At 38.9% G+C, this 22,603-nt stretch overlaps 1 protein-coding gene across 3 annotated transcripts in view; it reads right to left on the bottom strand.

Annotated features, from left to right (window-relative positions):
• Window positions 1–1,604: 1,604 nt before the first annotated feature.
• LOC121959529 (ras-specific guanine nucleotide-releasing factor RalGPS1-like) overlaps window positions 1,605–22,603 on the bottom strand; it is an 83,408-nt gene continuing 62,409 nt past the window's right edge. Inside the window, exons 12-20 of one of the 3 annotated variants that reach the window (XM_042508882.1) lie at window positions 14,033–14,159; window positions 12,891–13,042; window positions 10,869–10,917; window positions 9,099–9,179; window positions 6,766–6,871; window positions 6,371–6,463; window positions 5,198–5,303; window positions 5,011–5,102; window positions 1,605–3,225 (exon numbers count right to left, since the gene is read on the bottom strand). In XM_042508882.1, coding sequence (XP_042364816.1) covers window positions 3,196–3,225; window positions 5,011–5,102; window positions 5,198–5,303; window positions 6,371–6,463; window positions 6,766–6,871; window positions 9,099–9,179; window positions 10,869–10,917; window positions 12,891–13,042; window positions 14,033–14,159 — 836 coding nt within the window. In that variant the 3' untranslated portion in view covers window positions 1,605–3,195. The remainder of the gene's footprint in view (window positions 3,226–5,010; window positions 5,103–5,197; window positions 5,304–6,370; window positions 6,464–6,765; window positions 6,872–9,098; window positions 9,180–10,868; window positions 10,918–12,890; window positions 13,043–14,032; window positions 14,160–22,603) is intronic. The other 2 variants (XM_042508883.1, XM_042508884.1) reach the window with 2 other exon arrangements.

Genomic DNA, 22,603 nt, shown 5'->3' with positions numbered 1-22,603 from the left:
GACCCTCCAAAAAGCATGTGAAATTAAAAAATAAATCTGAAAATCCTGTACAGCAGCAGAGCAACATGAAAGCAACATGTTTCTTTCCGCTCAGTGAAAATGTGATGCTACAATGTTAATCAATGCAGAACACCTTATCAGCTGATCTGCAATAATAATACAGCACAATGAGACATACAAAAACACAGGCCATGTAAGAGGAATGCCTACAGCCTAGTGGTTAGAGAAAAAAATGTTAGAACTGTTACAATAAGAAGAAATGTGCTCTGGTCTTTGTTAAAGGACCATACCAGTGTATCTATAAGTTATCATCCAGGCAGACTTTGGTTTCCATTTATTCTGAAAGTGAATTAGCAAACCCATCCATTATACAAATACTTCCATACCACACATCTTCTGGCATACTGTGGGAAATTACAAGACTCAGGCAGGTTTTAAGAGTGACCCAATTGTTTTTTCCACCCCTGCAGAAATGAATGGAATCCACTGAATGCCTGGAACAGTAAAGACAGTGAATTCCAGTTTCTAAACACAGCAGCATGATTTGCAATGTGAAGTAAACTCTATGATTTGTAATAAATGGGCTTCAACAGGCATTACCACCACCGTGGTCCGCTAAAATTTAAGAGGTCCTTCATGGCTGCATTCATCTGCAGAAGGACAATAATACCAAAGAAGCAAATGGACTAGTAAAAACAGTCCACAACATTTTTTTGTCAAGAATAATACATGAACGAGTCTTGAGAAACAACACAAAGAACATCAATAAACCAATAAGATTCTTAACAACATGATTATTCTTTTCAAGTGATGAAATCATTGTTTCATATATTTTGCCACTGTTGCTACTAATAATATCATAAATAAATGACTGACAGTTACTATGCTTTACAACAGGGAAACACAGATATGGCATCTATTAGTAAATGTTTCACTTCATTTCAGGTTTTCTTACTTCTCCTCCAACAGGATAATTCCAGTTTATCACAACTTGGATCTTTTTTTCACAGCTTTGGAAACATCAGGGTTCAGTTTTTTTAAAAAAAATGTAATCTTGATGCGAATGATTTTGTTGTTTTTTTTTGTCACCATTGCAACTAATAATCATCATACAGATCCAGTCTTGAAAACCCCGTTTTGCAGTCCAGGATCAGACAATGCATCTGCCTTTTGTGCAGATTTTTCAAAGAAACACTGGATTGGATCACCCTGAACCAGATACAAATTTTTCAAGTCACTAAATCCAGATAACCTGCTCTAAATCTGATTACATATCATGATGTAAGATACCAGTTCTGTGAAGAACATCAGGTAGAAAAGCTAACGTGGGGTCACTTTGAGTGTTTTTTTTTTTATTTGAAGAGAAACAGTATGGAGACACAATTGTTTAAATACTTTTGACTCTATTATTGTAATTAATCAAGGTGATAAAAGAACGTTAAAATTAAATAATTTTTCGTTGATATTGACAGCTTTTTAGGAATTATTTTCTGGGGATAGAATCCTTTTTATTTCTCCTTTACTGTACTAAAAGGTTTAATAAGTAGCCTGATATTTACTTTACTTCATCACTGTAATGGTTAAATAAATAAAGTGCATAATATAAAGAAATTAATATATATTTCATCAATTTGAAGTTTTATCACATTTTGTGGTCAGCGCCCTTTATTTTGGAAATGAATCTAAAACTGAACGCACCTGAAATGTTGCTCATAATCCCTCATTGCACAGGAAAACTATGTACACAACTCCAGTGTGTATGGGTTAAAGCAGACGCAGGAAGTGGTCGCTCATTCTCTCTTCCTGATGAGTTTGTCTGAAGTTTTGTTTTGTTTGATCATCTGATGGCTCATGTCTCTGACTGATCAGACTTGGGTCAGCCCGGCTCGCAGTGGCAGTAGTAAATCTCTTGGCATTCCCAGGCCACATGGGATATGTGGGTGTTCTGTGTCTGCCTCAGGCCTTGTCCTGGTTTGACGTACTCAAAGTCTTCACTGAAGCATGCAGGTGACAGCAGCAGCAGGGATTGTCGGGTGGTCAAACAGCTTTGGAGGCCCGCTAATTTTTTTGTGTTGAGCTAGGGCTTGAACTTCTCTCTTTAGCTCACTCTCTTTTTTCTTTTTTCTTTTTAACATAAACTGAGGGCAATACAGTCAAGTCCAAGTTGTAATAAAGCAAAATTATACTTAAAATTCAGCTTTTTTGAAAAAGGTTATTTAACAGCGCCAATGCTGATGGAGTCCCTTATTCCAATTCTCTTTAGTTGAGCTGAGCAGTCACACTAAGTTTTAAGGTGGCTTTCCACCAACAGTCTGTCTGAGGAGCAGCTTCCTGCAGCAGCTGGTGTATCAAACACAATGATTGATTTCCCTTTGATGGCCAACTGTTAAAAAATAAACTCTTATACAAATAAATACAGTATTTACACAGACGACTGCTGAAAGCTTGTTACTTCACTGTAAATTGCTTTAAATTCACTCTCCCAGCTGCCTTGGCATGATGCTGGCTGTCTTCTGCTCTACTGATTGTACTTATCAGCTTGTTCAGTCCCATTTCCATGGTGTTCGACAAATTCCGATGTGTGTTGTAGAAAATATGATTTGCTATGTATTTGTAAACCTTGTTATGTACATCAGGAGGACTACTAGCTGAGATAACGATGGGTAAATACGTGAACAGACCCACTGCTGCTGCTTCATTTCACCAACAACTAAGGCTCTTAAAGCCAACTTCATGGTCACATAATGTTTCTGTACAACTACCAATTTGCTCATTTTAAGACAAATTCAGTCGAGCTGTATTCTCCCTCAGTGATGAAGGCTCGTCTGCTTTTCATGCTCACCGCTCCAGACCTTTTTTGATAGATCCAAGTTCACATGTGGGGATGTGTGTTGATGTTGTTGCCTACTCTTCTTCCAGTATCATGTTGAAATGCAGAAAAAAACAAAAAACATTGCAATAGCAGTTTCACAAAGGCCAACATCACCAAAGTCTTCCATTGACTGGATTTGACACTACACTTAGTCCTGGTGAAGAGGAAAGCGGGTGTTTTGTATATGCAGTCAAACATCCAGTATAAGAGCTTCTTCTACAGTACGAGATGCTTCTTGACTCTCCCATTTCAGCACTGTACTCCATTATTCTTCTGAAACAAATAGGTTTGGCACAAAATGTCCCGCAGGCTGAGGTCTGCTCTCATTCAAATGACATGAGGTTTGCTGGTAGCTGTTGAAAGAATACAACAGATATTTAGCACAAAAAATAGAGACTGAGAAACCTACTAGTGCTGTCAAAAAGTGAAAAAGTACACCAAGCCACTTGTAGGCTGTATCTAGGGGCTTACAGCAATATGAATTGATTGATTTGATTGATTTGGGCCACTTGGGACAGTGAACAAGCTATGAATTCAACACTGGTGGATTATCACCTTGTAAAGCTGTGATGGTGAACATGTCGGCAAACCCATTCACAGCAGATATGAAGCAACCTTAGCATTCATTTGAGTCATGTGTCTGGTGAGGTGATAAACATCAGTCCAATTGTCAATCTACTTTCCCTTCCCTTAGGAAACATTATTAGAAATCACTCCGTTAACTTCCATTGTTATGCAGATGATACGCAATTATATCTATCAATTAATCCCAATGAAACTGATCAGTTAACTAAACTTCTGGCATGTCTCAAGAACATTAAAACATGGATGAGCTGCAACCTTCTCATGTCAAATTCAGACAAAACTGAAATTACTGTACTTGGCCTCAAACAGCTCAGAAACTCTAAAGATATAGTTTAACTGGATGGCTTGTCCTGGCCTCCAGCAGCACTATAAGGAACCTTGGAGTAATATTTGACCAAGATTTGCTCTTTTCCTCACATATAAAACAAACTTGAAGAACTATCTTCTTTCACTTGCTTTATAATGCAAAAATTAGACATATCCTGTCTCAAACAGACGCACAAGAACTGGTCCACACATTTGTTATTCAAGGGTGGATTATTGTAATTCCTTATTACTCCAACAAGTTTAGCTTCTTAAAATACAGTTTACAGAGTTTAATATAAAATCCTTCTCCTTCCTTACAAAGCTCTGAATGGTCAGGCTCTGTCATATCTTTCAGAGGCCATATTTCCCCATCATCCCTATCAGTCAACGTTTCTCTAGATGTGCTGCAGCTCGCCGATTTTGTACGTGTGACATGCGTTTGTCAGCAGGAATAGAAAGTGAAGATGGTGTTTTGATGATTATATTGTATCTATATTGTATATATATATATATATATATATATGTATATATATATATGTATATGTATTTTTACTGTAGTTTAAAAGTCTCTCTCTGTCACAGAGATGAGGAAATACAAAAACGGCTGTTTTAGTCCAACTTCCCTGTTCCTTCCCTGCATGTGTGAACACCACAAGCATGAAACGCTGCAGTTCGGCGAGGCTGAAGTCACACATTTCTGACGCGCGCTGTGTGAAACAGGCCTAACTCGGCTTCTGCAGAGCGTCTGGGCTCCCTTTCTCGCAGGTTTCCTTGCATCGTGATTGCACCTGGATCGCCTGAATTTTTAATAAAGTCTAGGCTATGGTGAGCACGAGTACACACACACACACATACACTTGGCGATTTTTCTGGCTAAAATGTAGCAACTGAAAATCAGACCTTCTTGGAGTTTCTGCACAGCAGTTTGGTGCTTCAAAAGTGGCTGAAAACACAGCAGTGACTCACTTAATAATAATCTGTTGTTTGATGGTACATAGCTTGGCAGGCGTCTCACTAGGTGACACGCTATCCACCTTCCCCTCCACCTTCTGATTACATAGTCAGCTCATATACGTATATGAAATCAAATACAATATATTCATGGTTTGCAGAAACATATAATGCTAACATTTTCTTTAAGAGACTAGGCGGCTATATTTCTGTCTCTTTAGCAAAAAGGGTTGAATGATGTGACCATAACTGACTGGTGGTCCAAACAGACTGGAGTGTGTGTGTGCTGAATTTACCTGAGGTCTACTGCTCCTACAAGCCTCCTCCAGGTTTTTGTGCCAGATGATGGCTGAAAACCTGGATCCTGTTTGGAACTTGTAAACATTGCCTGTAAAAACACACAGTTAGCTTTGTGTGATGACTTGAACAGAGATGACACTCACAGAAAAGAGCAAGAGCTGTTGCTGGGGGTGTGATGCTGACCTTTGTCTGGGTCATTGAGCTGGAAGATGTTGGGTCTGGCTGGGTCGTCTGGCAGCACCACCATCCATCCAGTCACACACACCTTCTTACAGGGGCTGGACTTATACTGTGGCAAACACAGGATTGCACTGGATCACATTCACCACAAATATGTCAACACTAAACACATTAGAGCTGTCAATGAAAACAATAAAACAAAGGTATGAAATGTATGTCTTCACTTATGCTCACTGTGTTTTGGACATGACTTGTATCATTTACCAGGGTGGAAACCTGTCCTGGTTTACCCACAGGAAAATCTTCAGTAGATTTAACAAGGTCCGTACAGACAAGGGCTTTTCAAGAGCTCTTTTTTTTCAAAGATGAAATAGTTTTCTCCAAAACCATCTGTTGCAAGGGATTCCTGAAGCAAACACATACTACCAGGGCCTAAAATTATCATACATATTCAGGCATGTCATTGGCAAGGGACAAAAAATCAGGAATATACGGAGCACAAAGAACAGCAAGGTAGCACCCCCCTGCAACCAGCAAACTCAAAACAATCCTTAGCAGCTCCACTATCAACATTCAGGCAAATTAAGCTGCTTATTTACTGTCAAAATATAGCTCAAAACTCATGCTAACCGCTGACACTGTAGGTGTTTTGCAGGCTTGCAAAACATTCTGGCATCAGCTATTTACTGCTGTTTACCAGCTCATCAGTGCACCAATAACACACTGTTCATATAGCGTTAGAAAATAATTTCAAGCCAGCTATTCTTAGCTTCACAGTTTAAAACATCTATCCAATATGTTTCATAAAAAATATATAATTCTGTTCTCAGTTATATTCGAGTACTTTTTCAAGGACCAAGATGAAAAATGGCAGATTTTCAAGGTATCCCGGTACTAAAATGTCTGCATGTTATATTCAAATACTTCAAGCACCTCAAGCACCTTGTATGAACCCTGATTAGCAGTCATTTAACACAGTGATTTTTTTCCATAAATGTCACTTACGACACCCAGTTCCTAATACTGCAAATATATCAATATTGCAAAACTTTCATCAGTGGGCCATAGGCTCAATCACCACAGTGTTATCATATTCAGTAAAACTTACTTAACAAAAATTATTTTAAAAAAAGAAAAAAATCCTTTGACATCATTACTTTAAAGCATCAAACTCACATGTTTCCTCTCAGAGGCCCTCAGTGCTTTGGCTCCATAAAATATTAGTGTTGATCCAGACAAAGTGATCCAAAATCTGGTCCATGATGACAGCTGCAACACAGGACAGAAACAGAAATACTTATGCAGCAAACATCTCATTCACTCTTGTCAGAGTTTAAAAAATAAAGCCTGACCTACATATCTCTCAAGAAATGTTTTCATCTCAAGGAAAATGTTGTTTTGGGGTGGCAAGAAAAAAAAACTACTACTAGTAACTACTACTGTTGATGTTAGATTTTGCATTTTGAAGATAAAACATGAGAAAACACAAACGCAGTGTACTGTAACCCCCCCCCCCCTCAGGCTCTATTAAAAAATATCTCAAACCTCAGTGAAAACAAAGGTCACCATACCTTGGGCTTCCGTCCCTCCTTTAGCAGTGTTTTCCTTCGCAGGGGTCCTTCAAGAGTCACACCGCTGGCCTCACTGCATCCATAGCAGGAGTTGGCAGCAGAGGAGCTAAAGGGGTTAGAAAGTGGAGAAAAGATGCAAAGGGGGAACCCAAATACAAAACATATTAGCAACTGCGATGGATTTCGACTCAGTATTTAGAGTATGCAGTTCAGTTTTGGATGAAATATGATGCTCTGTGAGAACAGTATGCAGGAATTAACTGATTAGAATAGAAACTAGTCCTTAAAATATCTGTGTTATTAAAAATGCACCTTGCACTAATTTGATGTTTAAATAATATATTGTGTATTTATGGTCCAATTGGTTGGTGTATATTTTTCTTATTTGTGTGAATAACATGGTTTCAAATGCAACTACTACTTACTTTGACTATAGAAAATGTATTAACTATGCTCACAATAATATGTGTATAGATATATATTGAACATCAGGCAGAGAGGCTTATTTCTCCACTGACATTGGCTTAAATATCACATTATACTGGAACAAGGACAGTGGTCCAATGAAATTGAGCCATAACTGTAGCTCCACTTAGCTGTGCATGGAAACGTACTGATTGCTGTTTTTCAAGAGACTATTGTGCCACACGTTAACCACAGAGTTATTAACTAATTAAATTTAAACGTATCTAATAAATAACAATCTGCAATTGTAACATATTTGTGGTTTGCAGAAACATTCAATGCCAACACTTTTTCTAGCGACTGGATTAAGCTACTGTGTTGCCCAAATCATCATGACTAGCCAGAAAATAGCATGAATACTGAAAAACAGAGTTATGTTTGCAAAACAAATAAATAAACAAATGGCCTTATTTGGCAGAAATGATCCAATTTGGCAGCACTTCTTGCACATAACCATGACAGACATGACACAAAATGTGAGCATAACAAAAAACAGGAAACACAAAATATGACATGAATACAACAAGGAAAAACCTCAAATCTAGAAAACAAACTGTGAAAACACATTTATGAATTTAACCACATTCAAATATATATTACTAGGAAGTCTAAACACAGCAGACAGGAGTGAAGGTGTCTGGACTCAGAGCAGGACTGTGACAATGAGAGTGTGATTACAAAGATGCACATAGTGAACTGCGTGGAAACGTGTTGCCCCAATAAGTTTAAACTAAACCGTTTGTTGACATTAGTCAGCACTCCTATGGTCAAAGCTATAATCAAATATGAAGATAAAAATGTATCTACGCTTTTAAATTAAATTAAATTAAATTTTAAAAAATCCTCCCAAAAAATTGTTCAAAAAATAATAATTAGGAATCAGCAATGTTTATCAAAATACTTGCCATTAACTTTCTGTCGTATGGCTAACTGATTAATTAACTAATTCATTTCAGCTGTACTTGTGCTAACTGCTGGGTACTTTAATTTATGACAAATACAATATTTTAAAAATTCTTTTTTTCATAATCTTAATTTGTAAAGTAACTTGTGAGAAAAGCTTTCAGTTGTAGTGAAGTAAAAAAGTACAATATTCGCTAGTGAAATGTAGTGGCATAGAAGTACAAAGTGGCATAAAAAGAACAGAGTTAACAAGTTAACCACATTACCTCAAATTTGAATTGAGTACAGTACTTAAGTAAATGTACTTAGTTAAATTCCACCACTAGTCTCATCTAATTTTAGGAAAAATGGCAAGCAAGCTTATTTCCAAAAATGTCATGACTGTTCCTTTACCAGTGAAGCAGTTTGTATTCTGAAGGTGTTCTGACCACTTTTGGATTATTTTCTCTTTTCTTTTTTTATGGTATGATATTTAAAATCCTGTTTCAGACTGTGATTGTGATTAAAGGATCAAAAATAGAAATGCATTTTCTAACTTCAAGCTGTCAAGATAGTTTTACTTCATCCCTCGAGTGTTGTTGTTTTTCAAATACAGCTAATATTTTTAACAGTTTTCCAGCTCACATTAATGTTTTACAGTGGTAAAAAATCAGCATCTCTTTTCGGGATCTGATACTCTTGATAATCAACAGAACACACTGTCAGTTCATTTGCGGGTGAACTGACCCTGTGGAGAATAAGGAGACTATTCCATCTCAACGTTCAGCAATTGCACTTAGTTGCAGCTAGTCAGTGGAACGTACAGCCTACAGCCAAATGTACTTTCTGAAAGCTGTCTTGCACCAGCATGCAGTGTAGGGATGAGGTGAGATAAAACAATAGAGCTGAACTTCGATAAGCCCATGCAGATGAGTTCAGTCTTATTTCAAGTGATACTGACTTGTTGCTCTGACACTTCACTGTACCTGTAAACATAGCTGCGGCTCCGGGGGGAGTTGCGAAGCGGGACCCTCCAGTTGGGGCCCAGTGTTGCGTACATGCGTCCCCTGTGTGTCACACGTTGTCACAGTCAGTCTCTGGCTCATGGGATTATCACAACTGTTTACTTTATCCCAAATTCACAACAAGAACCCAGAGCGTGAACCATTGAGATGGAGCAGTGAGAGGAAATGTTGGCATCAATTCTGAGCATCAAACACTTGATTTCCGATCACTGTTGTAGCTTCTAGTAAACTAATGCCAATTCAAACCAATCATAGTACATGAACATGAACATAAACATGATCATGTTGTCCAATCACAGCCTGTTTTTTAATGTGCTGCTATAACTGAAGTATTTGCTGTGTTCTTGCTGGGACAAATGTACTCGGCCTGATTAACTTGACAGGATGTTAGCAACATTCAAATACATTTATACTACATGCAGAATGAAAATGCTGCAGGTACAGATACAACTGGTGACACAGGAGTACCTGTCCTGGACAAATTCAAAGTGTAAGGATAAGTCCAGTGGTATACTTGCTTCATCCACGGTGCCCCAAATACTCACAACAACAAGTGAACTATTTCCTCATGTATAAGTAACATTTGATAAAAACTAGAATGAGCACTGGCTTTTAGGAAATCACTGAGCCCTAAAAAGACTAAAAAAGAAACTGTGGGAGTGTTCCAAATAACATACTTCCTCTTTTCACTTTTAGTAGGCAATGTGGTTGCCCTTCTGAAGTAATGTACTGTTGCTGCAGTATGCACACAATCAGGACATGCTACCTCTTCATTTAATAAAACAAATCAAACTCATTTGCCAAACTCAACAGAGACAGAGAGCTTATCTGGGAGAGCTCTGCTGTTGACATTTTGCAATGTTTAACTTTTAAGTTATAATTACATACTAACATGGATTCTAACATGTTATATGCATTAAATTAGCATCCATAGGCATTTCTCTGTCATTCTTATTTTCATTTTTTTGTTGCTGGCAATTTCTATGATTGTTTGTTCACTTAAATGATTCATGTTCCTAATATTACCATTTGAGTGGTCATCAGTCACTTGAATGTGCTGTCATCCATCATTGCGGCTTCTGTCAGCTGTCAATCAGCTGCTGATCAGCTGTCCTATCTGCTGCTGTGCAAAGGATTGTGGGTAACAATAGCCAAAAAAGTATGCAGGTTTGCATACTCCAAAATCTGACTGGATGTAGTAGAACATCCTGGTATTTTTGGCATACTGCATTTGACATACTAAACTTTTTTGCCTTACTCTACAGTATGGTAGTATGAGTATTGAAACACATAGTGTATTTTTGTGATTTTTGTTTTTTTAAGGTTGCCATCTTCAGTAGGAACCAATGGGCTCAAAACAACAGACAGAGTGAGGCTGACAAAAATTATTGAGACACTAACACATTGTTGGTTTAGTCTTCCCATATGATCACTGACTGTAAAAAAACAAATAAAATATAGATTACTGTCAGCTTCCTTTTTCAACAGTACCTGACTGTACCTTTATAATCACTTTGAGGTAATGAAGTTGTTTTGAAGTTATTTTTTGTAGGACAGAGGAATGGCATATGCTGTAAAGCCCTCTGAGGCAAATTGTGATTTTTGGCTTTATAAATACAATTGAACTGAATTAAATGATGAATAAATAACTTCATTTTCTGTGGTTTGTTAGTTAGAGATTAAAACCTTTCTGGACTTGATGAGTGGTTATATGTGATGAATGGCTCTCACCTCTCCAGTCCAGGTGATAGCTCCTCCCCAAAAGAGCTTTCACTGCTGCCTGTTTGGAAAAATAAAATAAGACAGGTTTATTCTCTGGTCTCCTGTTAATAACAAAAGCTACTTAGGCATTTTAAATATAGCAGAAACAGTGTGGAAGAAATCTTGTGTTGAGAAAACTTCACTCAGGCTCCTAACTAAAAACACTGCCATGTGGTTGAATGCCTCGCCTTTCGTCAAGCACTTACAGTTTACACCCATGTCAGTGAAAACATGGATGCTTCACGCACATCTTCCCCCCAGCAGCACAGAAGACCTCTACAATCAGCACAGTTTACAGATGAGGGTCACCAATTCAGTATAAGACTGTATGCGTAATGGACAGAAAAGTTTTTTATGAGGTCACAGTGACCTTGATCTTTGACCTATGACCACCAATCTAATCAGTTCATCCTTGAGTCCAAGTGGATGTTTGTGCTAAATTTGAAGAATATCCCTCTGTGCATTTTTAAGATATTGCCTTCACGAGACTGGGCATATGTATGTACGTACATATGTTTTCGGGTTGTGCTTACATATATGCGTACGGAAGTACAGTATGTACATACAACCCGGAAACATTAAGCCTCCTGCCTTTCGGAGGCATAAAGGGAATCTTTACTTGAGCTTCAGAAGAAAACACATGATTATGATTATGTCTTGGTGTACCAGAGTTTTGTGTCGAGCACCTGGAGCAACTCTCCAATGCAGGCATACAGGAAGTGATGCTGTTGGCTTCTACCAGCCAGAGCAAAAGAGGGGAGAAATTGATAAAATCTATTTATTTATTTAACATTAGATTTGTTTTGCTTTGTTGTAATTTTCTGTTAAACACGGCCTTTCATTTTGTTTACTCAATGTTACATGGACATAAATAACCCTTTTATCAGACTTATTCTGGTTAATGATCATATCCAGGATATGGTGTTTACATAAGCACAGAGAAATCAGGTTATACACATCCTACATATACATCCCAATCTCTATCAGAGGACTTCAGCTAGTTTATTCAGGTTTCTCATAAACAGAATATGCTGTTAACATGCTTTAACACATACATTGAATACTCATAAGCATCATAAACAGGTTATTCATCTCCATGTAAAGGCACTGAATGCTTTGTGTGTGTGTGTGTGTGTGTGTGTGTGTGTGTGTGTGATTCTGATGTTTTCATCTGATACCATGTTGACAGATTGACTCAGAGACTTAAGGCGTGTTCTGACTGTATAAATAAGGGATGTAGATAACGTGACATTACACATTGGTTAGTGGACTGCCGTTTTAAAGCCTCAAGTTCGGCAATTTTTTCCGTTGGAGCCAGAAATGACCGTTTTTGGACAAAAGGGTGGAGCTGTGGGGGAGCGAGGGCTGGATCTGACTAATAGACAGTGGTGATGCCTCACAGACAGCCTGTCACTCAAGCCACCCTGCCCTTACATAACTGTAATCTGGGACATTGATAAAATGTAAACAGGTGAGTTATATAAAAGTCCACCCTGTCCAGTTTTCAAAACTGTTTTTTTTTTTTTTTTTTTTGCACCAGGCTGTAAACATGTTAATTTCTCCTGTAAAGCTGGACATTTTAACTCTGTTTTGGAGCCAGCTGGAACTGCAGTTTTTGACGCTTTGGCACTGGTTTTTAGCTTTGTAAGTTGATGCTTGGTGTTTCAAAAAAGTGCATGAGGGCTACTGCAGACATTTAGAGGCTTTTCTGCACACAGTAGATGTGATTGATCTCCAGAGAGTCATTAAAGTAGAATGTATGAACACCAAACAAAAACCTTCATACCTCAGCTGGTATTTTACTGTGGGGTTGTTGCTGTTTTAGCATCCAAAAACAGGTTTAAAACATAAAATGAGTGACAATGGCTGAAACAAGCGTCTCCCCTAAGCAAAAGTAAACCTCAGTATGACATCACTTTTCTGTTCACATTCATGCACAGAAGGTCACTGAAGGTCATAGAAAAAAGATTGCATCCTACGGCACATACATACCTAATGACAGGCCGTTGGACACAGACGTACTGTGTGGATCATTTCTGACGGGACTCTGAGACTCTAAGAAGCTGTCATCCAGCAGGTGTCGTGCTTTCTCTATGGGAAACGTGGCACTCCTGCTCTCTGACATGCCATACTGACACATCATACTGTGGACACAAACAAGCCATTACACAACCAGAAAAACAGACACACTGTGGAGGCAAACATGGTACAATGTATTTCATACTGAAGGGGAATTTTTCCCATTACCTGTCAAATCATATAACCAAGTTATATGGACATCTAGTCCAGAAAGGTTTTAATCCCATGTTTGGTGTATGACATCACCATTCCAATAACTTATATTTTATTGCTGCTCTGCATGTGTCCAAAAATTGTTATAATCAGCATGTTGCTTTGTGTTGCTTGTGTAGCAACATTCACTGAATGGTGGAAACTGTTGCTGTATTTCTTTTCTTTGCTGATTCCTGTTACGGTGTTATAATCAATCATCAAACAGTCCTACTGAACACAAGAGAGACAGAACTAGGGTAGAGTTAAGGTCAAAATAAAACAAGAGGACAAATAATGCAAGATGCAGGATGCAAAATGTCAATATAAATGAATACAAATAAAATAAAAAACAAAACCAATAAAGGTAATAAAACCACAAATTAAAAGCAAATAAAATAAATAAAACATAAATTAAATCAATAAAAAGACAACATCACATAAAAACAAGTATCTTAAAATGCGGTTTCAAGAAGTGATTTAAAAGAAGTCAATGACTCTGCCAGCCTTATCTCCTCAGCAAGGTCACCCATAGGCTGAGGTGTCAACATTTCTGTTGGAGCCAGACCCAAACAAGCTTTAAAAGTAATAAGAAAAACCTTAAAATGAATTGTGAAACAAGCAGGGAGAAAAGCCAGGATTAGATTGGTGTAATGTTGTCTGCTGCATTTTGGAAGCGGGAGAGTGATTTTTGGTTGATGCGAAAGAGGAGGGAGTTATAGTAGTCAAGTCTGGAGAAAATGAGTGCATCTCATTAAACACTTTGAAATGTGGAGTTTGCAGGTTCAGACTTTGACAATCAGACTGTTATTTGCTGGATGAATCACATCCGGAATCTAACTTTGGGAAAGGCCTGTCATACTCACTTGTTTCCCAGACTATGGCTTTTTCTGTGGTGGGAGGGAGGGGGGGTGGGGATATGAACCCCCACAGAGGCGTCGGGGCAGGTGGGCCGTCGGTTATACCTCACACTGGCAGATACCTCAGCGAGTCCTGAAACACAGAAAACTGTCTCATCTCTTCTAACTGCTACAGCACTGGTAAAAACTCCCAAAAAAAAAGAACCCCTGTAACGGAGGGGGGGGGGGGGGGGGGGGCCTCAGGAAGAGCGGCAGAGGATGATGAGGGATCCCTCTTCCAGGACGGACAGACGTGCAATAGATGTCGTAAATAACAAATGAAGTACAATTGTGGCAAAAAGAAAGAGAAAGAGAGAGGGGTGAGGGGGAGAGAGGGGTAAAGAGGCACAGCAATACTTTAAACAGACACATGTCATAATACAATAACAATAGGTGAAAATGATCAAATGCACTCTGTGATGATATCGTGGGTGTTGATAAGAGTCTCATGCATATATTGATACGGAGGTGTCCAAAGGCATGATCACAGCATCAGCGCAACCAGGACCAAGAGCATGATCAGGGCGAGCTGGGGGTACAGTATCAGTGCAGCCACAGCACAGGCACATCCAAAGGTATGGTCACAGCGCCAGCACAGATATCACAACGATCAAGCACAGCCAGGGTTGCGGCCAGGATCCAGGAATGGTGAGTGCCATTCCCGTCTACATATCAGTATGATATTGTCAGGTAGCCTCCAGTGTCTGCTGTTGACATTCCAGGGCGGCATGTCAGTTAATGCCGGTTACATGCAATGCGTCTTTTAAAAATACACTTCCAGTTTCACAGGAAATTTACATTTTCTGCTTGTCAGATGCATACCATCTGCGGCAGGGTCTGCCCAACCACGTTATAAAGTGAAGCCACCCTCCGGTATATCATACCCCTGCCAATGTTCTTGTGTTTCACACATACGTGCCGGACCGTTGAAAAGACTGGGGGGGTCTGGAACTGTGTAGTTCCTTAAGCACCTCCTCTTTTTGCATTCTTGGAAATAAAGTAAATTTGGTTCAGCACATCGATCAAAGGTCCATAGGAGTAAAGCACAAAGTCCTCCACAATAGGAAGTGTATGCTATTTATGGTCAGACTTTGGGAAGATCTCAGTATCTAGCATGTTGTTGACCTCTCAAACTTTACCGGGTTGTCCATACATGCATAGATCCTACTCATCACAGCATCCATGTCCAGAACAGTAGTGACTTAAAGAAGTCATCCTGATGTACTACACAGCAGTTGGGCAGGTATCATACTGCTACAGCAGATTCCGTCCAGCCATGTTGTAATCTGAGCCCTTCTGCCAGCGTTTTGTTTTCTGACAGTGTAAGAGCCTCTTGCATTTTGCTATCCTCTATGCTACGTGGTGTTTCTCTGCCCTGCTCAGAGTAGAGACAGACGGTGGCGCATTCAGTTGTCAGGCATAATTGTTTGATTTAAATAACTTTTATGTACCTGAAATGTGCACTGTGCAGCTGTACTGTCTTGGAAAATAGAAGTGTCAGATCTGGACTCAGTACTGGCAGATCAGTAAGATTATATAACACAGATGGGGGGCAAAAAAAAAAGATCACAGCATCCCAAGTAATAGGTCTGCCAACATAATCCTATCATTAGTGCAACCACAGTTCTGCCATGTGGTAAGACTGTGCAGGATTGGTGAATTGATGCAGTGCTATTATTATGTGCACAGTGGAACTTCTGAGTCGCCCTCTGATCCCTCTCCCCAGTGGAGCCATTCAAACAGCTCCATGTGCCCAGTTTGGACTGAGCAGGGCAGTCTATGTTCATCAAGATCATGGAATACTTGTATAAAGTTATTTTGTGGCACAAACAGCCTCATGTTGAATCAGATCTGCTGCATTACGAAAAACTCATACTGCAGAGGACATACAGCTGGATCTGATTGTGCCTTTTGGGTGTTTTGGTGAAAAATAGATATAGTCCAAATGACAATGTCCTATGCAAATTAAATTTTTTCCTACAAACAAGAGGAAAAAGATCACTGATCTAGGATGTAAAACACACAATATAGTGTAGTAAAGTTAGAGGAATCCATGTAATAAGACAATAAGATCCCTCTGGGATGGAAGCTGCCTTAATTTGCCTTAATTACTGAACTTTTAGCTCGTAAAGACACATGCTGGTTTTGGCCAATGCAACTTGCTTTCTGGAGACCAGCACACTCAGCAAAACAGGGGGCATGAACTATCACTCAGAGTAAACAAAAGTTATTCTCCTTTTCCACACACAAATTCACTAAACCCATTTATAAAGTTTTAATGTTATTGACCAGGCATGTCCAAAATCTGGCCCAGGGGCCAATTGTGGCCCTCTGACTAACCTAAAATGGCCCTGAGCTTGTTGTTCAAAATATACTTTCTGTGGCCCTAGAAATACTTGGTAAATAAAACCAAATCACTTTGCATTTTTGCATCTTTTGCTTTTCGCCTCACAATGGCAGGACTATCAAACAGTTTGTGGACATGTACCAAGTAAGAACTACACAGGCAGAACTGATGGGTTTTCATTAACAGACAACAAATAAACAGACAAAGAGACGACATTTCCTGCTAGCCAGCAGACATGGCCACAGCAGAGTAGAGGTTTAAGAAAATATTGATACACCTGAGTACTAAGTACTACGTACTAAGTTCCACCCCTAAAACACAGATTTCCAATCATAGTATTGGGCATCTCAGACAAAGGTCCAACAACTACACAGTCTCCATAGATTATAATGTACTCGTTTCAGATTTTCTTCATTTTCAGGCTGGCTTTGTGGATTTTAAGCTAAAAGTTGTGCCTGGGGTATGTCGTTCAATACTCTGATATTCACAAACCCAGACAGGTGGTAAAGAGATTAACATTTCTTCCCCGTTCCAAAACTAGAATCAAACCCAAACTGTAGGTTAGCTCGCTTACTAACACCAATGCATGTACAGAACTAGGCTACTACTCACTGATTATTAATATTAAAATAGAACACCTGAGTTTTGTTTACATCTCAAACTGAGCCCCCCCCCCCACTGATATTTAGAGCACCTAAAAGCCTAACTTACAATGCACAAAATACCTGCTAACACAAGCTAACATCTGGCCTTTTAATGTAATGGGAAAGGTTAAAATCAAATTAGTGTGCATCAAGTTTCTAAGAGAGACTGAATAAGTAAGAGATATATAGAGATATAAGAGAAGTAGCCGCCATAATGTTTTCACAGACCTCTGTCCATGCTACTTTCTACTGTTTACCTGTTCTCTGGCCTGTCTGTGATGTCGAACAGACACACCAAAACCATCCACATGCACACACAGAAAGGCACACTCATCTGCTGCAGCACTGCTGTCTGACCACTAATCAGAGGAAACCAAATTATTAAATCAACAAAAGATCACTCCTTGGAACATTGCACTGATCAAACCAAAACTGAAAACAAACTTTATTGCTATCTGGCTCTGAACCATGAATATAAATTGGTGGAGTGTCTCTTTACTGTCAGAGCTACAAAGCAGCGACAGATCCTGACCAAACACACACTGAGTTAGCACAGTCCAGTCATAAAGCTTAGCCCACAGCTAGAAACAAAGATGCACTTCCTCTTAAAATGTGACAAATACAATAACTTCAGAGTGGAGTAGTTCAAGAAATGTGATTTGATAATCCAAAACTTCACAGAACTACATCACAATGAGAAACAACAGATCCTATCAGGAGAGGGACATGCAGCAGCTGCACAGTCTGTGAGTGCATGTCACAAACTCAGGGACACATTATTAAAACATGAACACCAAACATGACAAACAGAATGGCTTTTTTATGTAATAAAATCTCTTCATATTTATTTAACAATAAAATCTGAACCAGAATAAGACAAAAAAAAAAAAAAAACAGGCAGGTAAACTAACAGGCAGTGACAGACATTTCGTCACAGTAATGTGTCAGTCACTAGTGAAACATGCTGCTCACAAATGTACTATACCACATCATCAGTGTCTTACATGGTCACATTGTTCCCTCAAGACATATATTTGCTGAAACTGTCTCACTGATTCTTAACCATGTCATGTTTCCAGTTCAGTCATCCTGACATCTTGCTGCATGCAATAGTTTCCATCATTTGAATAAATTAACCTCTGGCCTCTCTGATATATTCCACAGTGCTGGAAAGAATCCCCTTCTATGTTTTTTCATCCAATTTACAACACAAGTCTTTTCCCCGTATCATCCTTAGATTATTACAACCATTACTTGTTATCCAAGGACATATTTAATACCACTTTGATGCCTTGTGGAACACCGTTGGTAGCAGCACTCATTTCTGTTCAGATGAAAGGAAACTTAAATACAGTCTCTGATCTGCAGACATTTTCAACGTGGCTTCATCCTTCCAGATTGATTGATCCCCTCACTCTATTGTAAGAAAACAAATAAATCATCTAATATTCTGATAGCTTTTCTTAACCTATGAGCCTAATAAACTGTCTGCTTACCTGTTTTTATTTTAGGGTTATGTCATATGGATGCATATTTTTGAATATTACGAGAGATCTTACATTTTCTATGTACTTCTTGCCAAACTGTTTTATAGGTGTTAGAATATGAGTTATCATACTTTTATTATTCTAATGTTGTATTCTTTGTGCAAGAGCTTCAGTGGGTTTAAAAGGAGAATTGCATTCCTGTTCAATCAGGATCCTGTACAAAACAGTATTTGTTCTGCCCGCATGTCTGGTGAGCTTTGCCATCTCAAAAGAAATACTGTAATATTTTATGTTTGGCAATGATAGACTGCCTCCCTTCTGTGGCTAGCACAGTTTGTCCATATGAATTCTAGGTCTTACTTCTATCCCAAAGAAAACGCTTAATGATTTTTGTTATATCTTAGTAACATATAGATATTAGTCTAAATAATTCCTATGTGGAACCACAACCATCATTATTGTATGCACCTATCATCATAATGATACATAACCACACACATACACACAGGGAACAAAATTGGGCCCTGGCATTTTAACAGTGGACCAGTCCATTGCCTCCTCTGCATGTGGTGCTGCAGCAGTATCACTGCCGCCATCATTAGAAACACTTTGCATCATCTGCAATTACTTTTTTTTTTTTCTCTCTGAATTTTTCTGTTCCACTTTCTATTTTTTTTCCATCTCATTTACATTTACTTTTTCAATTACTCTGCTCTTTCTGTCTTGATTTAATTTATTCACTGCTTGACCTCTCCTGCTTGACTTCTAGCATCATATGATGGACCATCCCACTTAAATGAGTGAAGGATTTTTTTTTTTTCCTTCATTGCTGGTGGCGGCCTTTTAGCCTACGAGGTGGAATTGCCAGAACTGCCCTATGGCCAGTCTGAACCTGCATTCAGATCTAAGTATACTTGGACAATTATGACACATTTTGATATTTACAGTATGATATCAGGGTTTTGATGATATAAATATTGTAATTTATCTGTGTTGTGTTTTTGCTGACATGACAGTTCATGTGTATTTTTTAAAATATTTGATTCAAATCTCTAATTTGAATTTGTAATTTGACACTTTGGCAAAACAGTTTACACGCAGTGATATATGAGCTGGGTGAATGCATCATGTCACGTGGGATTTCTCTTGTTTTTGTCCTTGCACATGTTCTACTCCACCATGCCATATTACATTCATTTGTTGTACATGGAGAGAGTGAGTTAACCAAATTCTTGTGTTTGGCGGAGTGTGAAGTGCATGACACTTGTTTATTCTGAATGGGCCAACAAGCCCGTGGAGCCAGCCAGGGCAGCCTGTTACTGCCATGTTATATAACTCCAAATGATCCTGCTGACTAACATGAGGAGGACAAAACCATGAGTTACTGTGTACTTATGAGACTCTCACACATAACAATTTTATGAACAAGTTCATTCAGAACAGCACCTTTGATACACACTGGGTAGTGAAAAAACAAAAGGTAGATCACTAAAAATGCACATTTCTGATCTGCAGAATGTATCAAACTATTATTAGTTTCAGTCTGTTGGGTGTTTTTTTTCCATTTACTGTGAACAAGGCAATATGTCTGCTGTACCTTTTAAAATCAATTTTGCCGACCCAAAAGGTTGGAAGCAACTTTTACATATTTCAGTTCAATTCTGAGGTACTTTCACGTTTTTTCCTTTTTTTGCGACTTCACAATTTTTCTCTGAAACATTTCAGAGGCAAATATTTCTCCTCATCAGCTTATAAAATACAATGCTTTGTAAAAAGATTAAACTACCTCACTGTATATAAAGTCATTAAACTTCCCTCAAGGTGATCTTGAGATATCATGTTCGCAAGAATGAGATAGATGAGGTCACAGTAACCTTGACCTTTGACCTTCAATATCTAATCACTTTCAGCCCAAGTGAAAATTTGTGCCACATTTGAAGAAATTCCCTCATTCCTCCACATAACTGACATTTTTGTATCACACAAGAATTGTCATTTGTTTAGTTATTTTTCTGTAGTTAATTTGAATGGTTGTTTAAAGGGAGCAGCGTTGTCTCCAATTTGTTTAGTGAGCAAACCCATTTGTTTGGAATTTCAAAAAAGCACTAGTGCATGTAATTGGTGAATCTAGATGCATTAGTTTTAGTTTGAAGGAATGGTAAATGGACTGCACTTGTATTGTGCTTTTCGACCACCCTCAGCGCTTTCACACTACAATTGTCACATTCACCCATTCACACACTGGTGGCCAAGGCTACCTTACTTTGTGCCATCTGCTACTCAGTAACCATTCATACGCACTCACATTCTGATGACGCAACATCGTGAGCAGTTTGGGGTTCAGTATCTTGCCCAAGGATACTTCAACACGTTTACTGGAGGAGCCAGGGATCGAAACGCTGACCTTCCGATTAGAGGACGACCTGCTCTACCTCTGAGCCACAGCCGCATGCATCTCCTTTGTAGGCAGAAATGGTTGATATTAACAGAAGACTAACCAGTTTGTTGTTTTCACTCAGTGTGGTGGAGAACATAGGTGAAGACAATGTCTTGGGAGCATTCCCCTGGTTTCCTGAGTGTCGCCAGGTTCTGGTTTCTTTTTGTTTCCAGTAGATTTGGTGCATAGGGACCCACCACCTGTATCTGTATGAAGACTAGGGTTGAGATTAGTTGACTAGAAAGTGTGACCAGTTAGATAGGCCTTGGGAACTGGAGATCTGTGGTGGCTCTTTGATGTCACCATTGCAGATGACAACCTGCTATCTGACCAAGTGGACCAAGCACAGGAGCTTTTGGCTAGTTTCACTCGCAGAAAGATGCTTTTGTAATTACCATGCACTAAAACTGAAATCTTTCTTTTCATTACTGCAAAATCTCCTCCTGTCAGTCCAGTGACCAGTGCCCAATGTCACTCTAATTTAATCCAATTCAATTCAATTTTATTTATAAAGCCCATTATCACAAAACACAGTTTGCCTCAGAGGGCTTTACAGCATATGACATCCCTCTGTCCTTAGAACCTCACATCATCTAAGGAAAACCAAGATTAATACAACAACTTAATCTTAAACTAGAATTAACCACCATGCAGTTGTATCCCTCTGTGCACCACTCAAGATGCGCTTAGAGTTTACGTCCATGTCTGAGAAAACATGTATGCTTCACACACATATCTTTCCCCGGACAACACAGAAAATCTCTACAATCAGCATAGTTTCAATATTAGAGTCACCAATTCAGTATCTAACAAAATGTCTCCCCTTTTGTTGATGATGATCACAGTGAAGTTGACCTTTGACATTTTGGATCTAAAATATCATCCCTTTATCATTATATCGTATTAGACATCTGTGCAAAATATTATCATAATTAGTATATGAATTCTTCAGTCATAGCTAAAAACATGTTTTGTGAAGTCAGTGTGACCTTGACCTTTGATCTTCACATTTAAATATGTTAATTTTTGATTCCAAGTGGATGTTTGTGCCAAATTTAATGAAACTCCCTCAAGAACTTCTTGAGGTATTACGGCCACTAGAATAAGACAGACACAAGGTCACAGTGACCTTGACATTTGACCACCCAAATCTAGTCAGCTCATCGTTGACTCCAAATGAATGTTTGTGTCAAATTTTATAAAAATCCCTCTCAGTTTTATTGAGATATTGCATTCACAAGAATGAGGCAGATGCAAGTTCACAGTGACCTTGACCTTTGACCTATTACCAACAAAATCTAATCAGTTCATCCTTGACTCCAACTGGATGTTTGTGCCAAATTTAAAGAAATTCCCAGACCAACAATCCTCTGGGAAAGGCTTTCGACGGGGCAGCAGAAGCATTATGAAAGGAGAGAGAGAGAGAGAGAGAGACGGGGAGGGAGAGAGAGAGAGAGAGAGAGAGAGAGGTGATGGTCTCTGTGGACTTGCTNCCCAGACCAACAATCCTCTGGGAAAGGCTTTCGACGGGGCAGCAGAAGCATTATGAAAGGAGAGAGAGAGAGAGAGAGAGACGGAGAGAGAGAGAGAGAGAGAGAGAGAGAGAGGGAGAGAGGGAGAGGG

The sequence above is a fragment of the Plectropomus leopardus genome, chromosome 20 (genome assembly GCF_008729295.1).
Source record: "Plectropomus leopardus isolate mb chromosome 20, YSFRI_Pleo_2.0, whole genome shotgun sequence".
Classification (NCBI taxonomy): Eukaryota; Metazoa; Chordata; class Actinopteri; order Perciformes; family Serranidae; genus Plectropomus; species Plectropomus leopardus.
The sequence above is the reverse complement of the archived record's forward strand: the minus strand, read 5'-3'. Positions and strand labels throughout refer to the sequence as shown.